We start from the raw sequence: 20,632 nt of genomic DNA, 5'->3' as shown, positions 1-20,632 counted from the left end.
CAGGTTTAGACATGGACAGACATGGCTTTGCATCTATTAAATATGTGAACTACAAGAGGGAACAAATGATACTGTATCTGCCTTTAAAGGTCAAGTGGTGGCACATCATAGGTGGTACCATGGTTAAGGTATATAGACACGCTGTGACCTCTGGCTCGTTGAAGGTCAAGCGAATGCCCAGGTGGACCTTAGCTGATACATGCTGTAGTGAACTTCGCTTGAAAAGAGAGATTCTCCCAAGTAGGTGAACGTAAACGCAAAAACCTTCAGCCAAGTCAGGAAAAATGTGTAGCGTTCTATACTTGCTCTCGCATTGCATCAAGCGTTCTTTTTATATGAAGGAATGGGATTTAGAGTAGCCCATTTTACTCTTGCGCAGCCGCATTCGCTTGAGCAACAGCCCTGCTACGTTGTTTCAGGATACGGGTTGACAGAGTCGTGCTGTGCAGTCACTCACACGCGGAGAATGTGCCACGACTTCAAAAGCTCGGGCATTCCGATGCCATACGTCAACATAAAGGTACGTGAGGTTAAACCCTCATTGACTAGTTGGCAAAATATTGCATACTATGCCCCGCTGACACCCTGGCCGAACGAAGCATGTCCCGTCGTGAACACCCAAAGCACCATCCGCAAAATTGTTTTGCATGTATTTTTGGGGAAACATATGGGAGTGTAATAAGAGAGCAATTTTTCTCATTTTCTCGAATACAGGAAGTCGAAGTAAATGTTGTCATAAAAATCAGCTTGAAGAGCCCCCGACTTTCTGTACAAGCAACCGCAAGGCAGACAACAAAATGCGAGATGACTGGAACTTACACAAGAAAACGTATCGAACTCGTTAAAGTAACATTAGCATCAGTATTATCCGCAAGGCTCATAATCACATTGTAGTTTTAAAATATTGCACACCCTAATTGAGACACGTGATGTAGCGAGTGGACACAAAGTGGTAATGGATAACAGTTCCAATTTCTATAACAACATGAATTGCGAATGGTTTAGGTTGCCAACACTCATTTCTCCGTCATGAAAGTAATTCAGTAGTTTCGGTAACCGATGCTGAAGCATTTGATTGCAATAATGCTTTCGGTAGCGAGGCACCCTCTACACGTCTGTGTGACGAGAACGCCACGCATATCTCGACTGTTCTCAGTTTGATGTTTAAATTAACGTCTTAAGACTCTATGATAGCTGTTATGAAATTGTTTTAATCTTTGTGTATATATATTGCATATCATCCGCAGTGCATATCCCCTCTATCCACACGGCATACCAGACATCATCACATTCACTCATTGACGCCATATTTTTCGAAACCTGACTGTTTTAAATATTCATTTTTTCCGCGGACAATATCCGACTGGAACCATGTTATGGCCCTGTTATAGTTTCGCAAAACGTGTTTTCTCATTTTTATGCATATTTCTCTCGATTGTGTTCTGTATCTCTTGAGTTTTCTCAACAATATATGCCTGTCTTGCTTGGACCCTGAATAGGGTCTGCAGTATGTACTAAATAAACAAATATATACAGATTTTCTTTTTATAAATCACCGCTTTAACTAATACCCTTTTCATACGAGCAGATTTAATGTCATACGGTTTCTTTCGGTGCTACACAGAAAAATATAATGTAATTCGCAAATAGTGGGAATTGTTAACAGTGAAAAAAACAAAATACTGCACTTAAAGCTGTATTCACACGGGGATCCTTTCGGGGAGGGGGTGCGGGCGCAACGCCGGCCGGCGGAACCCCCTCCCTTGCCCCCGCATTCACATGGGCGACGAAGTCCGAGAGGGGACCAGACAGCAGAGGTTCGGCGCGCGCCGAGGAGAGCGGTGTCTGTACTGCCTGCCTCGCTCCTTCGCCGTAGCCGGGTTCAATGTGCATTGTTGAAATTTTGAACTCTGGCAGTGTGGATGGGGTGGAGGGGTGGAGAAGGCACGAGGAAGCTGGAGACGGGTTTACGATCAAGTAGCCAGGATATTTATCACATATGAATATCACATCAGTTCAATGTCAAAATAAGAGCATAGAGACAAGGTAGACATCAGAGCCACGACAGGAACAAACTAGAACGCGTACCGTCACTCTTTTTTCCATTACTACTAGGTCCCTAGATGAGGAGTGCAGTTACTTGAAAAACGAAATGAAATCAAAGTATTTTATTTACTTTGCTAAATACTACAACGCACGAAAAGATTAAAAGGCTGCCAGCCGAAGCTTGAAAAACTCCCTGTAACTATTCTTCACACGGTGGCAGAGCTTGAGTAATCGCGGAGGTAGTATGAGATTTCTAGTTTGTACACAAAAAGCAACGTATTAGAACAAAATAATTACATACCGCATATGTCAGTACGATTTTACGAGCCATAGGCACTGAACTTGGCAGGAAACAAAATGGTAATGAAACTTGCACCAAAACAAAAAGATGAGTGCGAAACAAAAGACGCGAAAACGTCAAGAAAAACGTTACATCGAAAGGTGAGGCATTAGAGCTAATTATTTTGCATGTTATTCTGTGGTCATGCCATGTTTCGCAAGAATGTTTAGTTGCTTCGGAAAGTTGCAACACAATGATTGCGTGTAATTAGTGATGCGACAGAGTGACAAGACCAAAAGTTGTTGTCTTGCACTGGATAAGCAGGCGTGTGATGTATCAAATTAAATGGAACATTTTAAGCATACAGTTAATGTTACCAAAAGAGCAGTTTTATACATGCTTAAAATAATCAGTGCATAAAGTCGCTGACCTGTCGATAATGTTATGATGTATGCATCAGTGTGCACATGCGATGGCATGTTAACAAAAATTTGCACTATGAGTTTTTGTGCGACAGATATTCCGACTATTATGTTTGGTAATCGTAATGCAGACGCGAAGGCTGTACGGGGCAAATGGTTGAAGGAAAACACTGTAGGTTAGAATTTTCATTGTTGTTGGCAGATTGCTTGAGCCGACATTGAATGCCAGCCGTTTTATTTTAATTTACTACGATCACTCTATACTAATTATTCGTCCCACAAACAGAGAGGGTGGCGTACGACCGTCCACTTCACTATGCTGCACTCAGCATCGCATCGCGACCGGCATACCGACCGACATAGTGGGTACCCTTCAGCTAGTGAAAATGGAAAAGAATGTTTCTTGGTATATCATAGTAAGGTCTGTCACAGCAAAAGAGTACCCCACCACACCACAACCAGCTACGACAACGCACTTCCCGCAGAGCGCAACCCGCCAAGTTGCCAGGAAAGCGAAGAAAAGGCTGCGGACACCCCTCCTCCCCGGGGGAGGTTTTGTGCCAGCCGACAAAAAGCCTCCCCCCCACTCCCCCCCCCCCCCCCCCCAGAGGGGCTCCCGGGAAACCGGTTCAGGTGCCCAAAGGCGGCTCGTTTTCACAACATCGCGGTCCAGAGGGGTGGGTTTCTCCCCCGTGTGAATACCCCTTAAGGAACATCACCCAGTCGGAAAGAACTACAGACAACTTTCTGTTGTTACGACAGAATTTCTGTGCGGTTTTTGACGGGGAACCTGTTTTGCCAACAGAACGTTCTGTAGTAACATCAGCAATTTCTGTAGTTACAACAAAAAGTTACAGAACTACACACAACAGAAATGTGCTACAGAAAACCTACAAAACTACAGATGAATCTGAAGTTTACGACAAAACTACAGGATATTTTGTCGCATTTTTGACACGGTACTGTAGTTGTTTCGACTGGGCAGTGCGCATAAAAGGTATTTAAAATCAGTGTGTAGAATTTTAAAGCTGATTAAAGCATTTTTGTAGAATTATTCAAATGAGAAACGTTATTTCTTGCTGTGCTGAGGCACTTCTGCCATCAAAATTCAGATCAAGTGTCAAATCAGCCACAAATACAATAAATGTAAAGAAACAGAGTAAAACACACTACGCAATCAATATGGCTGACACAGCAACGTGCTGATACACAGGGCCGAGACACATGGAGCCATGTAGAGCACGCAGTTGACGTCCAAATGGCTAGGCGCTTAGTTACTTTAAATCGATTCGAGATAAACGCATGGGGAGAAGCGGTTACCAAGGAACACAGAAAAAGATTGTGAGTCACTGGAGTGACTGGACCGTTGCTGTGACAGAGCAACGTCGTTCCACGAGAACCTGCAATGCGAATTATTTTACACTTAAAATACCAGTCTTGAAGAAAACTCATCACTGTGCGCAGAATATGTTGCCACGTTGCTTGCTTCTGCTGCGTATCTGGCGTCGAGAGTACACATTCAGTTCGCGATCGAATGGGACTGAATTCCCCAAACTATTCGATGGCGAATGTTACTGGAATCTAATGGCAATAAATTTTCTCGTGTAGCAGGCGAATAATGACATTAGATGCTAAATTTAATGACATTAGATGCGATTCAAAGGGCATCAAATTTCAGAAGAGGGCAAATACGGTCATGGTTGGTACATGCTTAAGAATCGAGTAAAACAGCGCTAGGGGAGACGAAACACGTGAACGACAGACAAACGCGTGAACGACAGACATTAAATTTACTCGTGTGACAAGGGTATACAAGCCGTACGACGCCACCTGTTGGTTTATTTAAAGCTTGTCTGCTTCAGACCCTGGGGCCTGGCAAGTTTTCCAAACTCACCCTCCCATATAAAAGGCGAAGCCAGGGTCGGCAGCGCTTCTCAACTCGCCCATGTCACTTGGTCTCATGACGTCACAAAACCCGACAACCAGCCAATGCACGGCATGTCACCTACAAACTACCACCTTATCCATAGCCGCCCCTAATGTTTCGCTCACTGCACCGACTGTTCTAAGAACTGGGGCTTCGAAGCTATCGTCTTACTGCACGCGAGATAAAGAAGGCGCACATTAAGGAACCAGTGAACAAGGGAGTCACAAAGTGACTGTACGTGAGCAAGGAACGGCTGCGGGAGTCTCAGGTTGGAGCCCTTACTCTACCGCGGGACCTAATTGTGTCCCAAATATTTTAAGGCGAAAGACTTTATAGGCTCATGAGTGTCCGTGCGTGCGTGCGTTTGCGAGAAGTGCCACACTTCATGAGATTCCACGGTATTGTGACGTCAGGACCTGGTGACACCATCGGCCATAACCAGACATGACATCGCCATGACGTCACTTCCGGTCATGGCCGATGACCAGGTGATTCACGCATATATAAAGTTGACCCCGCCGGCATCCGATCCAGGCGTTCGTGCTACCCCTTTTATTTGGCGCTTCCTCGCACCACACAGCATACAGAAGCAGACGCTGTAAAGAGGAATTAGCGAAGTTTTAAAGACTTTCACCTCATCGCACCTTAGTGGTCCAAAGTACCCCCTAGACAGGATGAGCGCATTAAGGAACTAGTGATTAAGGGAGTCACAAAGTGACTGTACATGAGGCAGCGGGAGACTCAGGTTGGAGACTTTACTCCACCGCGGGACTTAAGTGTCCCCAAGATCTTCTTTCTCTACTTCGCTTAAACCACGATAACCACAAGCTTAGTTTATAGTCCCACTTCTTGGTGTGACTATAATGTGCACTGCACACGCTTCTGTCTGAAGAGCTAGTAATCTATTTTATCACTCTTTGCTTGCCTTGGCCTTTGAAGGTGGCTGACGTCGACACAGGCAAGAAGCTGGGCCCTGGTGAATGCGGGGAGATCTGCGTCAAGGGACCGACCTGCTTCAAGGGATACCTAGAACTCCCCGAGGCAACTGCCGCTGTTTTTGATGATGAGGGTTTCGTCAGAACTGGTGAGTTGCACTGTTCCCTGTGTCATTTTCCGGTAAGCGGTATGGCCTGCCTACACTTGAGCCTCTCAGTGCTATACCATAACTTTCACCGATTGACCTGCCAAGTGAGCGAGCGTGCCGTGTTAAGCACTCTCCTCCTAGCGCCTCGAGGTGCAGGTCCGTCAGCGCTGCCTGACCAGCCCTCTGCAGGCAGTCTTCTCTTTACCAGCAACCATGAGCATCACCAACCAGCTCCAACTGTCGGTTGTCATTAGCGAACTGTGTGTGACTCGATGAGAATATTATCATTTGTAATTGAGATGACTAAAAGGGGCGGAAAATGGCGCGCACGTGTTCAGTTATGATCTCTCCTGCGAAATCTCACATAAATTGGCTAAGACTCGCACCCGTTCGTCCTCACGGGCCTAAAGGAAATCGATGCGATGTGACAATTAAGATTCTCTCAGCTCCATGAGCTCGCATGTGCCAAACAATAAAAGCTGTTTCTAACGTGGCTTTATAAAAGATGAATGTGCTCCACACGGTTTCCTGTTAACGTGTTCTGGAGTGTATTTCAGCTTATGGCACAATACGTAGTGTCATATGTACCAGACAGTAACAAGTAGCGAGTAAATTGCAAGTCAAAGTGAAAGATAATCACCCTGCACTAGGCGCAGGTAAGTGATGATAAAGAGAATCTATGCACCAGCCTCATCGCCGCGTAACAGAGACCTGGGCTGCGCGTCCCCGCAGGTGACACGGGCTACTACACGGCGCGCGGCGAGCTGTACGTGCTGGATCGCCTCAAGGACCTTATCAAGTGCATGGACCAGCAGGTTGCACCCGCCGAGCTGGAGGAGCTGCTCCAGGAGCACCCTGACGTGGCGCAGGCGGCCGTTACGGGTGTGCCACACACCGAGTACGGCGAAGCGCCCATCGCCTTCGTGGTACTCAAGTCGCAGCCGGCCACAGAAGACGAGAGACGAGCGAAGCAGTTAGCCCTTACCGCGTACATAAAGGGTGAGGGGGGGCGGCGGTCTGCCGTGTTTCTTAACGTGATAGCGTTAAAGGCTCCCGAAAACCTGGCTTCGACGGCCGGCGTCTGCGGCCGTCCGCCGGCTTTGGCCTTGTGAGCGAAATATCACGAGCATGACGCTGGCAGGCGGCAGCTAGCAGTTGACATGGCCGAGCACAAACTTTACGTAGGGTTGCCTGACAATACGTTTGGCACGAGGTGCCAAATCGGGTCGATCATTTCACAATTAAGGAGAGGTGATATCAGAACCAGGCTATCACGACCCGTTATATGCGGCAAATGGCGCATTCGGTTGGGGGAACGAGAGCAGAGGCGCCGAGTAGTACAGAGCAGTACAGAAGCACGCCGAGCGAGGGTGTAACTGTCCTCCCACGGGAACGCTCTCCGCGTGTCTAAAGTCCACCTTCGAGAGCAGAGTGTCACGGCCATGTGACCGCACTTCTCTCCCCAGCATTCTCCGCCTGCCCGCAGTGGCGGCAGTTGCAACCCGAGGAGAGGCCAACGCTCCGTGTAGAACCGCTTGTTCTGTATATCTTTGTTCTCACAGCACGGCGATCTGCCTACTTTGGCCCTTTCGACGCCAGCAGCAACCCTCAAACATGCACACAGCTCCTGGGCAATGCTTTCCGCTCACCGAGTGCCGACGCTTTGCAGCCGCCATTTTGTGCGTCGCCGACTTGAGAGAAAAAAAAAAAAGATGGCGCGGATATGACGCTTTATGCCATGTGACTTCCTCTACTCTCGCTTTAAACGAGGGAGTAGCCGCAGCCGGGAGTGCACTCGGGTGCTCTGAACGGAGGAAAAGCCCTCCTTCTCTACCATTGGAAGCCAGTGATTCTAGTCCTGATCTCCCACTGGAGGGCGCCCGCTTGTCTGAGGGCACTTTCGAAGTGCTCTCGAGTGCGCCTGCTTTCCCACTCGAATTTCTCATAAGTTAAAGCAGGGCTTTATATGCAGGCTGCTAGCCTACGCTATCGCGTCATACCCTTAAGGGGGATCTTAGGTGTCCCCCACAATTTTCGCTTTTTGTTTGTTGTTATGTTAGCGGGGAGTGAAAAACAGCTTGGTTTAAACTATTTGGTTGAGGTTTGTTGTAGACATAACGTAAAAAGGGTAGGGCGATGCTGCAAAAAGTACGCAGGACAGGCGGATTTAAAGTTCTCGCTTGCGCGGCTCTGACTAGAAAGGCTGGCATGTCTTGGACGTTCTTCATGATAATCAATATTTACTTCTTTGCGAATTTTCACAATAATCGATTTTTAATGAAGAGGTATAATCTTGGCACGAGTCGACGGCAAGAGGCGGTAAATATAAAGGTAAAACGCAAATACAGTCACGACAATGAACAGCATATGGCAAATTATCAAAGTACAATGCAATGCGAAGTGACAGCTGTGTAAAACGCTACTATGACGACTAAACACTTTATTTTTCTCTTGCAGGCCTGGTGACGCACCACAAGCAGCTGCACGGTGGCGTCCAGCTGGTGGACGCGATCCCACAGACCGAGACAGGGAAGCCGCACCGCCGCCAACTAAGGGACGCCCACATGGACGCCAAGATGGAGCAGCGAGAGTGATGCAAAAAAAGCGCACATCCCTCTATTATCCGCCTGCTTTTCGAGTCCCAGCTCTTCACGAGAGTCTGGCTGCCGCTTATATCACGTTCATTCGTTAACCTTAAAGGTGTAGATGGTTGGGATATAATATCATTTCATTTTGTATCAAGGGTGTATTTGGGGCTAATTCCAGCTATTCCTGTTTATACGGAAGCTCAAGAAATGAAGCAGAAGAGGATACTGAGCCTAAATCACCTGCTCATTTGTCGGCTTCGTAGCCCTTTGAGCATACGGCAGTGTGGGCGGTGCAATTTTGATTTTATTTCTATCTAGAATGCCTAACCGAACTTGTATATCGGACGTTGCATGTGATCCTCCTTCCCTTTTAATGTATACATGGACTCATAAGGAGAGTTCGTGACATTGTCGCATAGTGTTGTTTCATGAAGAGCGGCAAAAATCACGAAACACAACTCACGTCACCACGCAGCTAGGACTAGCGCGTTTCAGAACACAAGGAGTCGGTAATCTTAAAAGAGAGTGCTCGATTAACTTAACAGAGCATACTCAACATCAGCCAAAATAAACACCGTTCGGAGCAGTCTTCATAGAAGCGAACTTATTGGTATAGCGATACAGACTGGGGACACAAGCTACAAACAGACCAAACACTGGCCCGAGTAGACTCTGTGGAAAGTCCGGTCAAGTGGCTACTGCAGCCTGATTGCAACAGACTCGCAGGCATCGCGTTGATCAGTGTTCAATGGTTCAAATGCTTATTCAGATGTACAGTCACAAACAGCGCTCAGGTGATTACACAGGTGACTGCACCTGCCGCAGTCAGGTTGAAAATGACATTCTAGTCCTCGTTGTTGTGTGGTTTGCAAAACTAGAAAAAAGGACAGAATTCAGTATCATTTGGGCACGTGAGATCTGTTCGCTGGCAACCAATCTGGAATACATTTTCTTCCGACAAAAGCAAGTTCCAAACAGTAAGCGTCGTTAAATATAAGTGGCAAATCAAACGCAAGAACATTACGAGCATTCAGAGCAGAAAACGAGATAAGGCTGTATGTGTCTGCGCTTCGAACGGCTAATAAAAAAAAAAAAAAAAACGAATTACATGCCTAGAATATACGGCCCGCTCGCCCCGAAGTTGCCATACCGAAGTGAAAACCCACATCAAGAAGTAATTCCTCTGTCGCCGGGGTGGGCATAACGATGAACCAAAATAAAAATATGGTTAGGAAAAGCGCTGTGCGCAATTTTGTTTAATGTTCACCAGCTATCTCGCCAATAAGTCACATGATGTATACACAGTAAAGTGGTGGAAGCGAGCTTACAATGACACTATGATGGATGATAAATCTACGTGTTACTGAAGCTCGTGCATGTATAGTCTCATACACTCAAAAGAGAACAACGTAGCGGGGGACAGCTAGATTTTAAAGGAGACAAAATGTCGAGTTATGGCATCAGTTAATATGTCACGTGCACGCGAGTTTCAACTCCCCTTTTGTATTTTTAAACTTACTTTTCATACGGTATCGACATATCTTCCAAGTAGGAGTAGATTTCACGTAAATGCATGCTCTCAAGATTAATGTATAATGCGGTAAATTTAACGAAACACTTTTGTTACCAAACGACGAGATGCTTGTATAAGCTATCCACCAGCTTGTTCATGTGATTAGCCAAATATTTAGAATAATCTTTGGCGTGTTTTCTCTACCTTGCTTTTATGCGCGCTTCACGCACGCCTCCTCATCATTCCTTCTTTTTTTTCTGCATAAATTTCCTATGTGTTTGTAATAAACTCTAGCTGCTACATTACGCTCCGGTGTTTCGCCTCCTTTCTTTTATAGATATCATTTTCTTTGTGCGCAGTTTTTATCGCAGATACGGAAGTCAGTAAATTCATGGAGTACTGATTTCGTCTTCGTTTGGTTTGGGGTTTAACGTCCCAAAGCAACTCCGGCTATGAGAGACGCCGTAGTGGAGGACTCCGGAAATTTCGACCACCTGGGGTTCTTTAACGTGCGCTGACATCGCACAGCACACAGGCGCCTTGCTTTTCGCCTCCATCGAAAAGCTGCCGCCGAGGCCGGGATTCGAACCCGCGTCCTTGGGCACAGTAGTCGAGCGCCCTAACCACTGCGCCACCCCGGCGGGTACTGATTTCGTCTTGACAAGAAAGAAAGGTAACGTACTGATCTTGAGGCGACAATCCTCAATTAAAAGACGGCCGCCATGAAGAAAGTGGTTTATCCCGTGCTGTACATCGATGACGCCGTGGACTGCCTTTATTCTGCCGCTTACTTCTCAGCGGTGGACGTTAAAAGCGGATATTATCAGGCCCTGATGCATCTGTCGGATTGAGAACAAACAGCATTTGTGACACGTGACAGATTTTACGAATTTACTATACTGCTATTTTGGTTATTTTATGCTACAGCTGCTCTTAAACAATTTATGCACACCTCTTTGTGGCGTCAGCCGGGACGAGGTATGCACTACCAATATGACCTCAAATTTTATCGGATGATATTTCGCGAACATTATTAATAACTGCCTTATACCGCTGTCACACGGGCATTTCGAAGGCCCTCGAACCGACTGCCTATCGACTCGAAGGCCTTCGAAAGCTGCCACACGGGCGTTTTCAATGGCCATTGAGTCGATAGTCTATCGAGTCAACGGAACAGCTCAGAACTCTATCGAGATCTCGAAGGCCTTCGAACGTCGCGCAAGGTTGCTAGCGTTGACCAGAGGAGCGTCACGCACACACGTGCACAGCGCGTTTACGATACAAAAACGTGAACAGGCGTTATTATTGTATAACTTTAATTTACGCGGTAAAATATTAATACCCGTAATAGTTTTAAAATAGTATCGCTCTTTTTTTAAGCGCATTATTTATGTACTCTTCTCTACTACTATCTAGCATGCGCCGCCGAGAAAAACAAACACAATGAAAAGCACAGTCGTATGAACACCAACGCGTTAAAAAAAAAAAAAAAAAAAAGCTGTCCTTGAATAACAACTAAACACCTGCAGTTACTAAAAAAAAGGTAACAGTTATATTTTATTTTGCATTTATAGAGAGATTTTAGTTCTTTAAGCAAAACCGAAAGCAACGATAGTAGCGCCATAAAAGTTTGGCGCCAAACACCAGAACTATTTCAATAGCCTTCGAGTTTTGCCGTGTAGCAGCGGCACAACTCCTTCGAGTTCGATCGCGATTAAAAATCTCGAAGGCTATCGACTCAATCGCCTTTGAAAATGACCGTGTGACTAGGGTATTAGTCTTGTGCTGAACGACCAGCCGTGATGGTGCAGTTGTTAAGGCGCTCGATTGCTGTGCCCAAGGGCGCGGGATCGAATCTCGGCCACGGCGGCAACTTTTCGATGGAGGCGAAAAAGAAGGCACCTGCGTGCTGTGCGGTGTCAGTGCGCTTTGAGGAGCCAGAGGTGGTCAGTATTTTCGGAGTCCTACACAACGACGTCTTTTATAGCCTGAGACGCTTTGGGACGTTAAACCCCACAAACCAACAAAAGCCAGTCTTGTAGTGGAGAGCGTTCAACACGTCGCGGTATCATTTTATAATGAAAAAAGTGACACTTTGGCAATCGGCAAACGGTGGTCTTGAGATGCCTCGTCGACCAGGACAGGACACATGTAAAACATCGTTACAGTGCGCGTATTTTCCCAAAAACAGCTTAAAATGTGTAAGAACCCTTTACTGCGACCGTTTAAGGGAAACCTGGCGGCAATAGAGAGTTTTAGCATAGCGCGATCCGCGATCTGTTACCGTGATCCGCCACCGCGCGTTACACTGTGCATGCCGAGAAAGCCTTGACGGCGCCAGATGGCGCCATGTGATGGAAGCTGACCTGCCGCGTCTGGACCAATCAGCGGGTACGCAATCTCTCTGCTGTAGAAAAAAAAAACAGATTTGTCGGAAACGTTTGACGTCCTACGCGGAACGGCGGAATTCAAAAGTGAATAAAACGTTATGTATATTATGACCTCAACATGACTCAGACGTCATTCGGAGGTATAATAATACAAATTAAATGAATTTCGCTGAAAAGAAAACCTATATGGTGAGACGGGTACTCCACCTTAGTCACGCACGCACGTTTAAGCAATTTAGTCAAAGCGGAGTTTTATAAGCTTCATATATGTACCCGGTCATACTTCACGTAACTGGGTAGCTTAAGACTGCATGCTAATGAATGAGTATATACTCGAACAAGTATCCGCAAGGAGAGCCGCAGACCTCAGCTTTTCACACTGCAGCCCCACACCCTTAAGCTTAAGTTCCCCTGCATTTTTTCACGAACAAATTATCCACCGAGAAGGATGTAATTTATTGTCAAACTATCTATTACATAGCTAACTAAACGCACTAGGAGGAGGAGGAGGAGAAAAGGAAAAGGATATACTGAAGTAACGCGGTTCGGGGCTTAATTCGAATGTTCAAACCCTTGAACAAGACGATGTCACAGCAGGTTTAACGCAATGGTGTACAAGTCTCGTTACTCAGAATATCCGCCATCGGCTTTGTGAGCGAAACATTGCGGGCCTGACCCTGGCAAGTGGTAGCGGGCAGCTGACCAGACACGGTCGGGTAGCGATTATAACATTGTGCGACTTAACAGATTTGGGAGGCTCTTGCGACTCGTGTTGTTCATTTAAAGTGGGAAAGTGAAATAAACATCAATACTCCGATGCTCTTGGATGCCGATTCAAGAACGCTGCTCCTAAACAGCTTAGTTAAAGCGTGACTTTAAATGTGTATGTCTTGTGGTCGCCTGTACGCTATCGCGTCATACATACCTGTCTCCGGTTACAAGTCTTCGAAAAATTAGTCTTTCTTCGTTTAAAAAGATTATATGGCATAGTATGGCCCGTTGCCTGATACTTCCCGTTTCCACTAATCACCCAGCTCAGTTAATTAAAAAGTTAATCATTAAGTTGAGTTGACCATCCACTAACCATGCCCTTTTGAATAGTTTTATTTGAGCGATGACGCGAAATGGACTATTCTGAGCAATCGGAGTTGTTTCTGGCGCAGAAACGTCATTCAGTATGTTCTAAAAGGATTGATTGTTCAGCTTCGATACCGTTTTCTTGTCAGACGCGCAGGCCTCGTATTTTAGAACTTTCTTCAATTTGGCACAAAATGTGTCATCACGTAGCGGTCTCGATAATCATGGCGCCCAGAGTGGTGTGCTCGCGCACTGACCCCACATAGTAACGATGGTGCTCCCGCTACTTAGGAGCGCCGACACCTAAATTTTTAGGCACAAGAGGCCATTTATAGTTGAGAAATATGACATCTATTCCTCTCATTTTAGTTCGACACGAGAACATTGCTCCGCCCAGTTCAGTTCAACATTAGCATGCACAGCTCCGTCCTTTGGTCCCGATTGTTACATGGAATTATGCAATCGCCAATTTATTGTCTTCGACTAGTGTGAGACAACACGAGCTTTAAACAGACACCTCTTTCACTGCCGCTCACAGAGTCGTTCGAAGCCTGCAAAGATTGCTGTTCCTGCTTCTGCTGGGCCAATGGCCTACCACTTCACGTATTCGCACTGGCAGCGCTTGCCTCTACTGGTGTGACAAGCCTGTGGCTGTGGGGCCGTGATAGCGTTTCTGCGCGCACGGACAGCAGAAACGCTTCATTTAAGAAAATATATTTGGGACACGCAGGCCCCCAGGTCCCCGCACGACTCCACTGCACTCATATGTTTATCTTCCGTACGTCCACAACGCTGATAACCAGGCTGAGTGCGGTGGTTTGTGTTGCCAGGTTCACGGAGCGGAGCTAGGTCTAGTACTTAAGTGCTGCAAGCTCCGCGGGGAGGGACCGCCGGTCATAAGACAGCATGCATATGGTGGATGCGAATAGCTCGGTGCAGAGGGCACAAGAGAAGTGAGGTGGAATCGGGATCCCTAGGGTGACAGGGAGGACAGTGTGTCAGTCCCCTCCAGAGTGTTTTGTCAGCCTAGGAAGGGGTGGAGTATGGTTTTCCGATTTCTTTTAGGAAGGGAAAGGCGCGGTAACTGTCTCACTTTTTTTCTGTGAACATCTCAACCGCGCCGTAAGGGAAGGGAGGGAGGTGAGAGTGAAAGTGGAAAGAGGAGCCGTAGTGGAGGGCTACGGAGCAATTTCGACCACCTGGGGATATTTAACGCGCGCTAACATCGCACAGCACACGACGCCTCTTCGTTTCGCCTCCATCGAAACACCGCCGCCGAGGTCGGGTTCGAACCCGGGAACTCCGGCACAGTAGTCGGGCGTCTTACCACTGCACCACCCCGGCGGGGCCACCTGCGCTGCCTCGTGCGGATAGAAGAGAAAATAGAGCCTCGTGCGGATAGATTGGTTTATAGGAAGGGAAAGGCGCGGTAACTGTCTCACTTGTTTTCTATGGACACCTCAACCGCGCCTTAAGGGAAGGGAGGAAGGTGGGAGTGAAAGTGGAAAGAGAGAAAGAGGAGCCGTAGTGGAGCTCCTGCGGAGTAATTTCGACCACCTGGGGATCTTTAACGTGCGCCGACATCCCACAGCACACGGACGCCTCTTCATTTCGCCTCCATCGAAACGCAGCAGCCGAGGTCGGGTTAGAGCCCGGGTACTCCGGCACAGTAGTCGGGCGTCTTACCACTGCACCACCCCGGCGGGGCGGGGTGGAGTATATAGTATGGGGTATATATATTTTGCAGAAAAAACAAAAGTTATACGGAGCAATAACCTCATAAAATCTCATCTAATCGCATAGACTCTCATACGGTGCACATCATTATCATAAAATATCGCACATAATTTATTATAATGTACAAAAACCCGAGATCTTATGCAATTATATGCGACTTATATGTGATTTCTTATGTGAATTGAGTGAGATTGCGTGAGAAAATGTGAGGTTATTGCCTCATACAATGTTTTCAGTAGGAGCTGACGCGTTGCTCCATTAAGATCGCATCAGTCAGTCTGTGAGTGCACGCGCGCTTTCGTGCATCCCGGGTCAGCCATATGATCCCGGTTAACAGAATGTCGGGCTAAAAGGCTGGCAAACTTGCTTCCGTGATTCCGGGAGTGTGCATGCAGGCCCCCATATCTGATCTACATAGCAGGAGGTGCGGTGAGATCATTAGGCAAAAATCAGGAATGTGGACTCGCCCTCATGCGAAGTTTATTATCGCTAATTTTCAGTCTTATTATATACCAAGCTTCCATGCACCCATGCGGCGTCCAGTTAAGAACCGTAATAGCCAAACATCTTAGCTCGAGCCTAACTGCCTTGCTCGCCGTGGTGTGCTGCATATTATTCGGGAGCGGCTTAATCACCGAGCCCTTGCGGTGGAGAAACCTTTATGCGCAGTTGGTTTTCAGCCAGTGGTGCTGGAGAAAGCGCGCATGCGGAGAGCATCCAAGTGAAAAAGTCGGATCACTGGACTGGTTTCCCATTGCATCCTCGCACATACAGCCGCACTGGCACCGGCCGCCTTCGCCCGAGGCCACACCTCTTCTCTCTTACGTCGCCAGCGCTCCTCCTACGTTATCCGCACAGAGCATGCGCGGCTAGCAGCGCGGTATGCGCCTTATGCCCTCCCTGCTTTCTCTCCCTACTTGGCGCGAACTCCTAGTAGGCGTTCCTTTGCCCTTCGGCAGACTGCAATTCTAGACAGCTGCTAGAGTAAACTAGAATAAAGGCGGCTGCATCAGGAATGCCCTAATGGGGCTGGGGCAGGTTGGTCACCGCCTCTTGCGGCGGGGGCTAGCCTGCCACCGAATTTTTTTTTCTGTTGTAGGCCGTCATTGCACCCGCCACTGCTTCGGTGGACTACGGCTGTTGTTGCGACGCGCGTCTTTCTCTCCCTCTTTCTTTGCTTTCTTGTCTATTTTCTCTTCTGTCTGCCCCGCCGGGGTGGTGCAGTGGTAAGACGCCCGACTACTGTGCCGGAGTACCAGGATTCGAACCCGACCTCGGCGGCTGCGTTTCGATGGAGTCGAAACGAAGAGGCGTCCGTGTGATGTGCGATGTCAGCGCACGTTAAAGATCTCCAGGTGGTCGAAATTACTCCGTAGCCCTCCACTACAGCTCCTCTTTCTCTTTCCACTTTCACTCTCACCTTCCTCCCTTCCCTTACGGCGCGGTTGAGGTGTTCACAGAAAAAAAAGTGAGACAGTTACCGCGCCTTCCCCTTCCTATAAATCAATCAGTCTATTTTCTCTTCTGTCTGCACGAGGCAGCGGAGGTGGCTCAGCTACAGAACCAGTAGCAGGCCCGTGTATTTTCTTTTCCTTCTTCCTACAGCCACAACATCAGGAATGGCAGATCTGCTCGCCTTGGCTAAATGACTAACGCAAAGCTGAGCTATCGCTCTAAGGAAAACAAACCAATTCTGGTTGGCCGCATAATGATTTCGAGGCTAGACTGCACTCCCGACCAGTAATCTTTCTTTTTCTTTTCACCTGACTCCGGTATACGTGTTAAGGGAAAATGTGCTGTTTTTCATTGCCGACATCTATCTGGTATCGCAATTATCGAACATTTTGTGGGAGAGTCGGCTATTCAATACCGCTCAGTATTTCAGGTTTGTTACCCTCGGTGAAAACATCCTTAGGGCCTTAAAAGCATCTAGTCTCCAAAACACTTTCCACGCGCCGCGGAAGCCAACGCCAGCGCCACAGCAGGCGTCGAAAAGTGAAATCCATCTCCATGTTCCTGGCACTGGCTCGCTCACCCTCTCGAACCGACTGAGAAAATTACAAGCCCTGAAGAAGAGAGCAGACGAGAGCTGAAAGTACATCCAAGCTGCGAAGAAAAGGGGCAGGGGGAGCTAAGTAGACTTCAGGGCAAGAGAAAAGGAGTACGGAACAGCCGAGCGGCAAACCAAGTGCCCCATCCTGACCACGTCCTCATCTTGTGCATGCGGTTCGAAGTCCGTCCACTCTGTTATGTCTTGGGGTTATAAAAATAAACTTTATTTAAGCTGGGTGCATGTGCACACGTTCTTGGTGCCGTTGCCACGTTCGACCACACACACGGGCTGGTCGAGAATGATGGTTGGTTTGTGGGGTTTAACGTCCCAAAGCGACTCAGGCTATGAGAGACGCCGTAATGGAGGACTCCGGAAATTTCGACCACCTGGGGTTCTTTAACGTGCACTGACATCGCACAGCACACGGACGCCACTCCGTTTCGCCCCCAACGAAACGCAGCCGCCGAGGCCGGGATTCGATCCCGCCTCCTTGGGCACAGTGGTCGAGCGCCGTAACCACTGCTCCACCCCGGCGGGGGGTGTTAGGTTGCATATGTAAGTGGCGCTGGTGATCAAACACATATGCAGCGCGCCCTTTGTTTTTGCTAGGAATGTGCAGTGCAGTTCTTGCATAAGCACATAGTCTTCAGAGATAGCCGAAAACATCGTGAACCCGTGCAACCCCCTAGCGGTGGAGGCGCACAGAATCGGCAATACAACCACGGTGATAGTACTCTTTGCAGGAGAGAAAGTACCGAACTACGTCAAGTATGGCTCGATATTAGTCAGGTGCGGGCTTTACCGCAAGCACTTTGACGTGTGCAGGCAATGCGGCAAGATCGGCCATAGAAGAGACGTATGCCCGAATCCCAACACCAGAGTATGCTTCGGCTGCGGAATCGCGAACCCCAGCGAGGATCACAAACGCGAATGCAAGCCCAAGTGCAGGCTCTGTGGGGGACAGCATCCAACGGGCGAGAGGGAATGCAAGAACAAGTACAAGATGCCGTATGTGCTCAAAAAACGGCAATGGGAACGCAAGATGGAAGCCAAGCAGCAACAACTGGATCCGAAAAGCTTTCCGCCGCTGCGAGAGCCGTCTGCCGAGAGACCCCGCGGAGATTCGAGGCAGCGCGACAGCAGCCGCAAGAGGGACAACAGCAAGGGAGGCAGGAGCGCCAGCCGCCACAGACCGTCGCAATCGGGGGAAAGAGTCGCCTGGGCCGAAACAGTCAAGGCAAACATGGCAGAGAAGAGACAACCACCGGCCCAAAACGCCACGAAGAACTTCCAAGAAGAGAACGGGGTGGTAATAAAAGCCCTAAGAGACGAGAACGAGAAGCTAAAGCAGAGAATCGCCGAACAGGACGCAACCATCAAGGAAATCAACGCGAAGCTAACGACATTAATTGCGATGCAGCAAAAGCAGCAGCTGCTGCCGAAGCCCGCACAAGAGAGGAAACAAGAAGAGATAACCGAGGACGAACCAGAGGTCGAGGTGGACCCGAGAGCCACGAAAGCGGCGGGACCGGCTCCCAAGAGGAGAGCCATAGAGGGCGCCAGGGAACGAAAGACAATGGAGAGAATCGAAAAACAGGACGACAGACTCGACCGTCTCGAGGCGATCAGCAAGGTAACCAACGAAAGCCTTACTGCGCTCACGCAAACGGTTCAGCAGATGACAACGAACATACAGAACACGATCCAGAACATGATGGCGCAAACGCAAGCACAGCTGCAGACGCAGATACAGGCACAAATACAAGGTATGGAAGCACAGATCACCGCCAAACTGCAGCAATCATGGACGGGACAGCACGTGCAGCAACATCCACACCACCAGTGAGAGACCTCTTGGTCTGGCACTGGAACTGCAACGGCTTTACCGGCAAGAGAGCGGTGCTGCAGCAACACTTGCAGCAACTAACGAGGAAACCAGACGTCATAATGATTCAAGAAACACACAGCGAAGAGACGCCGAGACTGCCGGGCTACCGGTCGCACGACAGCCCGCCGAGCAAAAGGGACACGTCCAAGGGCAAGGGCAGAGGGGTCTGCACCTTCGTTAGGAAAGGGATCACCTTCGTGGAACACGAAATGATCGGAAGAAGCGCCATCGAACACTGCACGGTGGAAGTAATCACGGGCAAGAAGAGGAAGGAGAGCACTTTCCTGGTGAACGTCTACAGCAATCCGTCCCACGGACAACAGAACTTCAAGGCACTGCTCCACAAGGCAACTTCAGTCGCGGGGAGCAATACGCTCGTAGTGTGCGGAGACTTTAACGCTCCGAGCCAAGACTGGGGCTACCACAGAACGACAGTCAAGGGGAGAGAGCTGATGCAAGACGCCACCGACGTCGGACTGAACCTAATCACGGATCCGGCCTTTCCCACCAGGATTGGCACTTCTGTTACGAGAGACACAACTCCGGACCTTACCTTCGTCAAAACTGACGGAGGATCAAGAGAAGCGAAATGGAGAAACACGGGCCAAGAGCTGGGCAGCGATCACTACATCGTGGAGGTCGTCGTACCGCTCGAAGGCCAAGGCAACACCGGCATAAGGAAGCATCGCATTACGGACTGGGACGCCTTTCGAAAGGCGCTATCCGCGGTGCAAGAGGACATTACGGACATCGAGCAATGGGCGGCCAACGTCGTTGAGACGACGGAAGGAGCCACCAAAGAGCTAGAGACGGACGAACGGATAGACAAGATGGACAGTCGGCTGGCCCACCTGATAGAAGCCAAGCAGTCCATAAAGGCGAGGTGGCAGAAGCGACGAACCAACCGAAGTCTAAGGAAGAAGATCGCCGAGCTCAACAGGCAGATCGAGGTCCACTGCAGGGTGCTATGCACCCAACAGTGGAACGAGGCCTGCAACGAAGCCGACGGACAGATGCACAAGGGCAAGACGTGGAACATGCTGCGGAACCTCCTCGACGAAACCAAGACCAAGGGCCACCAACACAACAACCTGGCCAGGATCCTACACAAGGCAATCTGCGAACACGGGGAAGACGAGGTCAAGCGGCGCTTGGACGCCAAGTACCTGCCGACCACCCCCACGGAAAGACACCCGGATTACCAAGGCAAAGAGAACGAGACGCTAGATCGCGACATCCAGACCTGGGAAGTCAGAGTTGCCCTGCAGAATCTCAATGGAAGGTCTGCCGCGGGTCCCGATCGAGTGACCAACAGAGCGCTCAAGAACCTCAACGAAGCGGCCATCGAAACGCTCACGAACTTCTACAACAAGTGCTGGCAAGAAGGAAGGCTACCCAAGCAATGGAAAGCAGCCAAGACGATCCTCATCCCCAAGCCTGGCAGGCCACCCAACATAGAGAACCTCAGGCCGATCTCGCTCACTTCGTGCGTGGGAAAGGTCCTCGAGCACGTTCTCATGAACAGGTGGCAGCGTTACCTGGAAGAATCGGAGTTTTACCCAAATTCCATCATCGGGTTTCGGAACAAACTCGGGACGCAAGACGCCATGATCTTACTGAAGAACGA

General features: G+C 48.7%; 1 protein-coding gene across 1 annotated transcript in view; it reads left to right on the top strand.

Moving 5' to 3' along the window:
• The window catches only part of LOC146178794 (luciferin 4-monooxygenase-like), a 65,661-nt gene extending 55,496 nt beyond the window's left edge, over positions 1-10,165 (top strand). Inside the window, exons 8-11 of the mRNA XM_084578554.1 lie at positions 420-520; positions 5,615-5,759; positions 6,492-6,758; positions 8,217-10,165. Of these exons, the coding sequence (XP_084434680.1) occupies positions 420-520; positions 5,615-5,759; positions 6,492-6,758; positions 8,217-8,353 (650 nt within the window). The 3' untranslated portion in view covers positions 8,354-10,165. The remainder of the gene's footprint in view (positions 1-419; positions 521-5,614; positions 5,760-6,491; positions 6,759-8,216) is intronic.
• The last annotated feature ends 10,467 nt before the right edge of the window (positions 10,166-20,632 follow it).

This window comes from Amblyomma maculatum, chromosome 9 (genome assembly GCF_055883805.1).
Source record: "Amblyomma maculatum isolate TAMU_Amacu chromosome 9, ASM5588380v1, whole genome shotgun sequence".
Classification (NCBI taxonomy): Eukaryota; Metazoa; Arthropoda; class Arachnida; order Ixodida; family Ixodidae; genus Amblyomma; species Amblyomma maculatum.
Note: the sequence above shows the minus strand (reverse complement) of the source record. Positions and strands in the feature narration are given on the sequence as shown.